The sequence below is a fragment of the Solanum dulcamara genome, chromosome 9 (genome assembly GCF_947179165.1).
Source record: "Solanum dulcamara chromosome 9, daSolDulc1.2, whole genome shotgun sequence".
Classification (NCBI taxonomy): domain Eukaryota; kingdom Viridiplantae; phylum Streptophyta; class Magnoliopsida; order Solanales; family Solanaceae; genus Solanum; species Solanum dulcamara.
In genome coordinates this window covers 3,888,949-3,899,762 of record NC_077245.1, presented here as the reverse complement: position 1 = coordinate 3,899,762, position 10,814 = coordinate 3,888,949, and the positions used below count along the sequence as shown (strand labels likewise).

General features: G+C 33.5%; 1 protein-coding gene across 3 annotated transcripts; it reads right to left on the bottom strand.

Annotated features, from left to right (window-relative positions):
• Nucleotides 1-3,702: 3,702 nt before the first annotated feature.
• On the bottom strand, nt 3,703-9,980 carry LOC129903866 (probable protein phosphatase 2C 12). 3 transcript variants are annotated; one of them, XR_008770306.1, is made up of 11 exons: nt 9,735-9,980; nt 9,072-9,376; nt 8,311-8,482; nt 7,178-7,331; nt 7,029-7,092; nt 6,685-6,792; nt 5,463-5,588; nt 5,130-5,365; nt 4,839-5,041; nt 4,677-4,757; nt 3,703-3,965 (listed from the first exon to the last, which is right to left on the bottom strand). XR_008770306.1 is itself a non-coding variant. In XM_055979381.1 (10 exons), exons 2-10 carry the CDS (start codon nt 9,267-9,269, stop codon nt 4,735-4,737), a joined length of 1,284 nt encoding a protein of 427 aa, XP_055835356.1. In that variant the 5' UTR covers nt 9,270-9,376; nt 9,735-9,980; the 3' UTR covers nt 4,236-4,734. The 3 variants fall into 3 exon arrangements, 2 of the variants coding, with proteins under 2 accessions (XP_055835356.1, XP_055835357.1); XM_055979381.1 differs by lacking the exon at nt 3,703-3,965 and having other exon boundaries at nt 4,236-4,757; XM_055979382.1 differs by lacking the exons at nt 3,703-3,965; nt 9,735-9,980 and adding an exon at nt 9,603-9,728 and having other exon boundaries at nt 4,236-4,757.
• Nucleotides 9,981-10,814: the final 834 nt, after the last annotated feature.

The following is a 10,814-nucleotide window of genomic DNA, read 5'->3' as shown; positions in this document are numbered from 1 at the left end:
TTTTGAAGGGGTTGTGGTGGCCTTTATCTTAAATGCGAGATGTTATGTGTATCGATTTATTATATTATTTTTATTATTTTTATGTGGTGGATATAATAAATGAGATGATTTTTATTGTTTTTCAATTTTTTGGCTAATTAAAATGGGGAATATTTTTTTATATATATGAACAGCTATAAGATGCTAATTTCAGGAAAAGTACACTGACACAACAAAATCCAAGGTTTTTATAACAATTTTATTTTTTGGGGGGAGGGGGGGGGGGGGGCCAAAATCCATAGGCAAAAAACATACTACTATAGTATTTTTTAAGTATAAATGTAGTGTCATCTACTAGTACTAGTCATGGGATGATGTAGCTTTTTCTCGGTGTAAATGTACTTGTTGTCTTGAACACAAACTTAGGTGTATTCACGATTTTATTTATTTTATTCGATATATATTAAATATATATATATTATAATTAATTAGATTAGAAATTAGTTATGTTAATTCTTTGTTATTAATTTATATTTATTTTTTCTCCATGTAGTAATAGATATATTTTTTTAAAATATGGAATTATTTGCAGGGACATAATTTAAAGATGAAATTTAAAAAAGATATTTAAAAATTGAAATCATGTTTGAATGTGAAAACAATGAATTTTATGAGAAAAAATTTTGAAAAAGGAAAACACCCTTAAAAGCTATTTTAAAAAATTTATATTTCAAGCAAAAATAAAATGTTAATTCTAAACAAAATTATTTGATATAATCTTCAAATATTGTTTAAATTTTGAAATCAAAATTTATAGCCAAATGAAACTTAATGAAATGAACGTGAAAGAGTGAGTAGGTATAAGAAGTTTTTCAAGTCAATACTGACTTTACCCAAAAAAAAAAAAAGCCAATGCTGACTCTTTTAATATTGATGTATAATTAATACATTTATTACTATTATTAAAAAATAAACTTTTGCAATATGCTTTCTATATCGATTTAAAATTCTGAATACAACTTCGTTAAAATTATTACTAAAAATATTTATTTTGAGACTCGATTTAGTAATTTGTCATGCTAAAATGGAGTGCACTTGTTTCAAGAAGAATCTTTGATTTGATCAAACAGATGATATTTGTATCTTGCACTTAGGTAATTGCAACTTTAATGTCTTTTTTCAGCACGCAAATGGCTTGGGAATAGTTGTTTTATTTTATTAACAATATGGCCTCTTTTAGACTAGGTACCAAATCTTTTCTCGTGTCACTAGCATCACTTACGTTTACTTTATTTTAATACAAATTAACTCTATTATAATGTGATACTAAAAGATTATGCATATCTATTGTAGTACAATACACAAGTTTATTGGGGCAAGCGTACATATAGTTTATTTCGGGACCATCATTTGATTTAAAGACGTGGCGCTTAAAAAATTATTAATTTAGTCATTTAATATTTGCTGTCAGACTCCACATGATGAGATTATACTGAGTTTGTTGTTATTGTAGTCATTTAATATTTGCTTGTGCAAGTTTGGCTTAATCAGTACAAACTTCAGATAGCTTTAAATGTTTGAATTTCGGCTTCACAATCCCTTATATTTGAAGTTCATCAAAACTCCTATATTTGAACTTTGTTAATTTATTTATTCATTACATCTCACTTGTGATATCTCGTTTTATTTCATTTCACTTTGTGTTAAAAAAATAATCTTTAGCAAGATTGTTGGGAAGAATAAAATGATGAGAACCCGTGAAAGGATTCAATTTAATGATAGAAAAGTTACATGGCATATATTGAATATTATAATAAGTCCCTCTCTATATGTATAGTACGTACACTTATTCTATGTACAAATTTAGATACGAGTAGATATTTTGTCTCAGTAATGCCAATCAATAATATTAAATGCAAATGATTTATTCATATATAATGTCCCCACAAAAAATGTCATGATCTGTTTTCAAAAGACAACTTGAATGACATTTAAATCTGTGACTTTTTAGAGTTCTTGGTTCACCTTTCAACATGAAATTTGCCTAACAAACAAAAAATAGAAAGAAAAAAAATGTGTTGCCAATATTGATGGATACTTTATAGTTTATACTTCAAAAGGTTCAATCTATCTAGACGAATTGAACAAAACACCATATAGTTAATGCACGTAAGGATTACATGTTATGCCTCATCATATTGGCCCCATATGTTGTGTCCACTAACATCTTTTTTTCGATAATCAGATATTTCGAGTTTGAGTCTTGAAAATGAAAAAGAAATGCTTCGATAGAAAGACTTTATCCCTTTAATTCGTTTGTCCAACGTGAATTCAAGTTACTCGTAGTAGTTTGGGGTTGATGGTTAAATTAGGAGGGGAGGGTGATTGTCGCCGGTTGTCTTTTATTTTTTCTAGACAATTTTGTAGTAAATGACCATCTTTTTATTTCTCTTATAACTTATGAATCTTTTAGTTCATGATCGAAATATTTTTTTTAAAACAAATTGAAAATCTTATGAGAAAACATTAACACAGTTAGACCATGATCTCACATTTTGTAAGTTATAGCTAACAACATACGACAGTTTATCTGTAAAGTTAGGTAATATATGAATAAATATTAAATCTGAATCTAACGATATCCAAAAGTATAATTCCCCAAAAAAAACTATATCTGCCTTACTTCCTAAAATATGATAAACTTTAAATGATAACCTAATAAAGTAACATTTGCATAAATCAGCCAAGAAAAAACCTCAGTTAAAGAAGTAAAGCATAATATGGTACATAGTGTTTAAAATATGGTTGAAATAAAAGTAAAGTGCATTAAAATTAAAGTTGGTGTTGAGAAAGACCAAAAGGAACATAGTAAAGTTGTAGTAAGAGAGTTATAGAACAGTTAGGTAAGGGTTGGGGGTGGGGGATGGGTGGGACCTGTGGGTATGGGGTTTGGGGGTAGTGGGACCATACACACGTGTACAAAGTGGTCCATTTTGGTGAACATGGTTAGACCACAAGAAGAATTTTGGCTACTTAGTTAAGGTCAACATCTCAATCATAGAGCCATTATTTGAGTGGCCATACTTCTCCACCAAAATTAAACACCACTCATTTTATACAAATAATAATTCATCATATATCCTAAGCTAAAGATAAGGGATGTTTGCTTGTTTCTTGTCTTGCCATCCTACAATTCATAGTGTCTTTTGAGAAAGGGAAAAAAAAGAATGGCACAAAGGTTTCAAGTTGCTTAGTGGGCAAAGAAAGAAAAAGAAAGTTTTTCCATAAGGATATTATTTGTGCTTTGACCATAAACTTCTTTGTTTTATAGCATGTTTGTTTCTCTTTGTCCTTTTTCTAAAGTGCGGATTTAGAATTTAATCTTAATCGTTTCAGAATTTAAGGCTCTTTTAAGTGTGTTTCCACAAACACACATATTTTGAAAATACTGAATACAGTTGAACCGGTTGGTTATTAGTTATATCCTCCTCTGGTCCAATTCGTAGAAATCCAATGCCTAGAGGGACAGATGAGCGTGGATGACATAACATAGGATCCAACACTACAAGCCCTCCACCCCATACACCTAGGGTCAGACGAATGTGGCCGACATAATATAAGGCTCAACACGAGGTAAATCAATAATCATAAGTCTCACTCCAATACCATATTGAATTGTGCAACTATCTTATCTTAAGGTTTAATCCGCAAGAAAAAGGACAATTTTATCAGCTTAATAATATCCTGTCATAGTTTTGTATAGTATATGATAGGAGAGTGTACACTATAGCAAACATTAATAGTTCTTTCGAGAGGGCTCCTCATAAAGATATCACAAATATTTTTTTCTGATGAAAGAATGTGATTTGACAAAGGAAAGAACAATTCCAGACCAAGAAGATCTCATTTGTGTTGTTGCTTTCCAACCTTCCAAATTTTTGGTACATTGTCACATCATTGCAAATCCAGAATTTACATTTATGTACCTAATAAAATAGTGTGTAAAATTCCAGATTTTAAAAAATAAGTCGGCAAAAGAAATCAAGGATAAGCTGTATATTGATACTTTCAACATTAATATGATAAATCAATCAGACAAATATATAATAAAAAAAAAACGACGTCAATATGAATCCACACTTCTTCATTTAAGCTCATTTCATATCATCATCATACTAAATACAGTGAAAATAAGCCAAATATACGAAATCCGTGCCAGTTTCCAGTGCTTGCGCTTCTTGCTTGAGAAGGGAGTGATTAATGTATAATACAAGAATTAATTTAATAAGAAGATGACCAGCAAGTTTCTCCTGGTAGAGGAGGGCAAAGATGACAACAAAACAAAAACTCAAAAGAATCCTAATCAAACTTTACTAACTAATGATGTTACAACGAAAAACTGGCAATCGTTGCCTTGCCATTAATTCACTATTTTAGTGTACATTTGAATATAATCATAGAAATTATCTCTGATGTGATTTAGTAAGGCCTTGAATAGATATCCTTAAAACATATTCCAAATGTGAACCTTTTTTAGAAATGGCCCAACTATGTACTATGCAGTTCAGAGCTCCAATTTCTGAGCTAGAGGAGGTAAACTAGAAATACTAATGCATGCATCTCACAAGTCACAGAAGCCAGTTTCGTATTCTTTGTTTACTGAAACAGAAAGAACCATTGGGACAACGATGCCATACCTCCCAATTGTAAATTGTCTATGAAGCAGTCGTTAGTATTGCACATCTGCTTAACTAGTCACTCACTACTATATCTTCCATCTGTAAATAGTAAAGTAAGGATTATCGATATATTTCAAGGCAAACGAGTTTAACATGTTTACAGAAAGTGAGGCAACTGACCTCCAAAAGGTCTCCGTCCTTCCATGGCTTCTTTCTTCTCTTGGCAGCTTGAGCAAAGGAAAGGGCCGTCCCATGGCCGTGAACTTCTTGTATTCGAGGAGCCAGCATGTATTGAAACACCTTGTCCAGGCTTTATCTCTACTTGACAGACGGCACATATGAATAACTTAAACATGTTGCAGACTGGATATTTTGCGTCTAACCTGCAATTATGGGAAGAAAGCAAATATAAACACTAGACCTGAGCCACCGCAATATCTGAAATGGGACACACTTAGCATGAGACAAAACCTGTCTGAAAGTGATGCGGATCCTTCCTCAAATAGTTCTTCCACTACATCCGGTTCACAAAAATCTTTCTGAATATTGGAAGATGACTCGGAAGTCCTCTTGCGAAACATAGACTTGAATACTCCTTTTCCTGACCTTTTGGGAGGTGGCGGTGGAGGATTTGCTTTTTCTGGGAGCTGTATATCGATCACAATACAGGTCGTATCATCTCGAATCCCTTTTGGCTGTACGGCTTCCTGCAAATTGGAGAAAAAGTTAAGACTAGATAGAAGCAAATCCGAACAAGTATATGGCATGATAATAAATCAACAAGATATCACGTAATGATCATACTTTAACAATGTGAGAAGCTGCAGCATCTGCAGGCATTCCACGACTGCATTCAATAGCTGATTCTGCAGACAGAGCATCCCAGACGCCGTCACTTGCTATTACTAGCCTTCCACCAGCTGGTGTTAGCTGTTGACATAACGTTTAAAATTGTTTAGAGCAGATATGACATTCACTAAGGGGAAAAAAGAGCTTGTGCAAATACAACACCAAAACATTCAGGCCCATTTAGAAGTTGTGATTCTAGATTATATGAACATACAAATGAAGAATAAAATCCCTTTGTCAGATAATGAAAAGAATCAACTCCACACACCCCGAGTATATGCTTCACCAGGAATCACACAAGGGTAGATGCCGTGATGACGCGGTTGAGTGTTCATTCGATCCAACACCCGGCCGATCAAACCTATCCTTAGAAACCTTAATGTTCGAGGTTTTTAGGCCGAGGGAAGCCAGGAACTGCATCAATTTCTAGATATTCAGAAACCACGAGTACTATGAACTCTATCTCCCCCCACCCACCCACCCCACCCATCCAATGCGCACACACAATCACATTACAAGTCACAACAACAACATACCCCAATGTAATCACATAAGTGAGGTCTGGGAAGGGTAAAGTGTACGCAGACCTTACTCCTACCTTGGGAGGTAGAGAGGCTGTTTTGGATAGACCCTCGGTTCAAAGAAGAAGAAAAAGAAAAAAAAAAGTAAAGAATAAGAAAAATGGGAAGAAGTTGTGGCACACACAATCACATTGAGTTCTTGAAAAGGGATGATATATCATTGATGTCAACCTCATGGTGGTAATTTTCTGGCTTTATACTTCAATGCAAAGATACAAAAAAAATCAGGGACAGACAAACTAAAGACTAAACAAGCATCCAAAAAGCAAAACAAAGATTGCAAAACCACTAGGAAGTGGAAAACCATATACGAGGAAACTAAAGAAGAAAAGAAATCCTGACTAGAGTCCACCTCACTGTCAAGCATGAGATTTATTGACATTCAATCAAGAAATATTAAATGCTTTAGTGTAGAGCCTCAAGTCAAACTATACTATCCATATCCCAAATTTGACAATCATTATCAAACAGTGGGACGGAGTAGAGTCTTTCCAAGGGAACTCAAGCTACACGTCTATTGTTGAAGATACACAAAGGAAATGAAGAGCAATGGGATCAAGCAGATAAAAGCAAAGCATAATACATGGTATACCAACCTTTACTTGCTTCACATAGGGCACAGGAACTATATATTCGCCAACATCCATATCTCCAATGGATCTTGAGAGGCAGAGTCCACCAGGCCAACATCTCAAAGGACCAATCTGAAATGAATTTGTATCACTGGTAAGACATACTAAAAAAACAATGCTAACCCGCTTTCTGAAACTTCTTCCGAAGAAGAAAGTCTGAGAAAATGAAAACGAAAAGGAGAAACAGAAAATAGGGCATGAAATACATAGTAAATGAGCATGTAGTTGTGTGTGTGTTGGGCGTTTGGGGGGGGGGGGCAGTAATGTTTTAAAACCAGAGGTCATATGTAACAAGACCACCAACATACCTCTGTACCCCCACCAGCATTAAGCCGACCAACTTCTCCACCACAGGATGTTATACGTTCCCTCCTATTCAATTAAAAATACAAACATCAATACCTTAATGCAAGAGGTGAAAGCATACTAATTAATTGGCTAAAGGCATTAATCTTACTCTTCTTCATTGCAATCAAGCCTATGATCGGCCGATAGATAATAAATTCCACCTTCAGCAGATTCTAGTATGCATCGAGAATCGCCAACTGATGCAACTGTTACAACCCATCCTTCAATAATGACAAACGTGACTGTTGTCCCTGAGGTTTTTGCTGCAAGTTTAACACGATATGATGTCAGGAAAGATGCACAGTGCAATAGCAACAATAGATTGTTTCTTCCTTGAGAAAAGTCGACCATAACAGAGATATTACTATTCGAAGCCAAGCCCGAAGGAAAAAAAGCATATAGCAAGAGCTGAAGGAAACATGTATAATATCATTGGAAGCAAATACAAAATCAGAAGTCCCAGATTAACAAGCCTTGCATCAACAAATGGAATATCACATGTCTTATGTGCAATGTTTGATCAAGCAGGTGTAATACCAGCACATTTCCAAAACTACTTTCCTTGATTATCTACATTTCATGGCATATTTATGTAAGGCTGTCACAGAATTTCCGTTGCATCCTTCAATGCGTTCAGGCTAAGTTGCTCAGACTCGGGTGTGGATATAGAGGTTGGATCCTTCATGATCTAAATTTTAAGATTTATGGGTACAGATCTAGGTGTGGATACGGGTGCGGGGATTCGGCTAAAAATAATTCAAATATCTAAAAATAGAGTTATATGTCTAAATTATGGGACATTATGTGGAAAATTTACAAGGTATTCCGAGGAGAAAATATTGATCAAGAGGAGATTCCCAGAAAGTGATATAAGGAAGTGGTCTGACATAGAAATTTTTATATACAAGGTACTCCATTTTCTTCAATTTCACCTTGGCTCATGTTTTGATTACATAAATCAGTGTAAGTATCGCGGAATATCTCCGTCGATTTTGATCAAAGTACCCAAAATTGGTTGAACAAATCTGGTACGGATCCCACACCCACGTCGTGCCGACACAGGTGTGGCACCAAAAGTGAGGAGTCCAAGCAACTAAGGGTACAGGTAATTCACAACAAAATTCATCAGGAGCATTAGAAATTACTTTCTCCACTTTGAATATAATTCACTCACCGGCTCTCGTTATACACACCAAATTGCAACATCATGTTTCCAGAGAATAATGAAGAAACTACTCATACCTCTTTCTTGGAAATCTTTATCCGTTTTAACAAATCCTGCAACCAAAGCTCTAGGCAATGCTGCAACCCATTCATCTCTGCTAAGATCAGGAGGAATAGCACTCAAGACATTCTGCAAGAGATTTTCTTTAGCATATATAGCGGCTGCTGACCCATTGTGCCCATCAAATAACTGCAAAGATGGGAGATCACAATATTAGAAGGACACTATTTAAGAAAGGAAACGGGAAGCGCAATTATTGAAATATAACGTCTTAAACAGAATTTCCAGGTCAACAGCAAAGATTTTAGCTAAAGTTCAGCACAGAAATGTTTATTTGGAAAAAGCATTAAAGTTGAAGAAATGAAAATAAGAAAAGGAAAAAGACAAAACTTAAGCTAATTCTGCATAGAGTAGAAACTATGATTACGGCAGGACCTTAACCTTAAGTTCCACTTATCTCCATCGCTAAATAGCCTAACCAAATGAGGCCATCAAACTTTTGCAATGAACCAACCACAATATACGCCTCTACTTGCTAGATGTTGCAGTAGAACAAACGAGTTAACAGTTCCTTGTCAATGATAATCCGAACAAACAAAGAGTTCTCCTTCTTGAGCTGACTACAATTACATCTTACACAATCCATCTTAGAAAACAAAGTCAAAGACTATCATTCTCAACAACAAATCTATCTAATAGTCCAACAATAACATATATCTAACACATATACATATACAACATTAGCATATAAATGAAACATATTCATCAAAAAGCTTACTCCAAAAACAGAATAGGTAGCTACTCCATCACCCAAAACCCGTTGGCATTCAGTCTTGACAAACGTAAAGTCTTCGCCTTTTTTGCTCTGACTAGCTTGACCATGAGAAAGCTCAGGACTTTCAATCTTCTCATTGGCCAATTCACGCTTCAACAACACAGATAATGGGACCGTTTGATGTTCACCTTTAGACAACATAATTCGGTCCCTTTCCAAAATCAGAAAAAGATTATATCTTTTTTTCCTTAACTACTCCTCCTTCATTGGCTGTCAATACAACCAGTCAACGCAAATCCAACAATGACCTATACACAGATTAAAACACCCATATCAATACATCTTAAAAAAACACAAAATCTAGCCTAATGTCTAATCAAATACACGATCATACAGAATAAAATTTAGCATTTCTAATACAATCAAAGATCTTCACATTAAAACCCATAAAAACCAATAAATAAATAAAAACCACATTCCAAACTCATAAATATTTGCAATGGGGGATGGATAATAACAAGAAAAAAAAAGTACCGATTTGAAAATGAGAAAAAAACAAAATAAATTGAAATATCTTGAATTTGGTTCATCGAGAAACACGGATCCCCACGTTTCAACTCTGCAAAAATTCCATTATAGTGCTTACACAATACTGTTTTAATTTACCTTTGGGCATAGACAAAAGAATTGTCAATGTTGGACATAAAAATGGAGTTTTTGGTCTTATTTTTTTCTTGGGATTTTGGTTTCTGGGGAAAAAAGATAGATAAAAGAGAGGAAGATGAAGAAAAAGGGTATTTTTTTTCTTTTGGTTGTATTATATAGATTTGAAGAAATTGTGATTTGTTTTGTTGCATATTTAGATGTAATAACATGTGCTGACTATGTCCTAGAAGCGCATCGTTTGTTTGATTCGGCATTAACACTAAAATAAATTACTAAAAAAAAAGCTGGAATATATGAGCTGTTAATTGCCTTATCCTAAGCTTTTCTGCTAAATTGCGCACTTTGGCGCGTTTTCTTCTTTCTTTTTTTTTCTTCCTCTTTTGGGGAAAAGGAAAATCATTTTTGTTAAGTAGCGTTTGACTTCAAATTCTCAAATATTTTTGGTAAGTTGTTTTTTTGTAAAGTTTTATCATGTGTTTGGCTATAAAAAAATTTAAAAAATATTTGATTATTTCAAAAAATATTACTTTTTATCCATAAGTCCTAAAAATTATTTAAAATACCCATAAATTTGTGTTATCATTTTATAATGAATATGTTCCGTTAAAAAAAATTATAAAATAATTGATAACTATCAAAAACAACAACAAAATAACAATATGGCAAGAGTAATACATTAATCGAATTAAAAATAAATTATTCTTTTTTTTTCCGATCTTATGACTCAAACTATTCTTTTCCGGATAAGGTAATAACAAATTACTCTTTTATAAAATCTTCTCACATTCTACGAATAGTTTCTTTCTGATAAGCTTTTATTTCTAGATCAAATGACTGAGGAGAGGGTTGGTGGGCATTCTTTATAGATATAGTAGAAAGGAATAGTAAGGTTATTTATTAATAGATAGAGATATCATTTAATGGTGTTGGTTGCCCACATTAATAGAATAAATTGATAGATAAATATTAGTTTAATAAATTATAGACGTTTTTATAAAATATAAAAGTTTGGGTTAGTTTTTAAATTTTTAAAATTTCTCAAGTTCCCAAATTCTAGAACAAGAACTTGAAAAGTTGGAT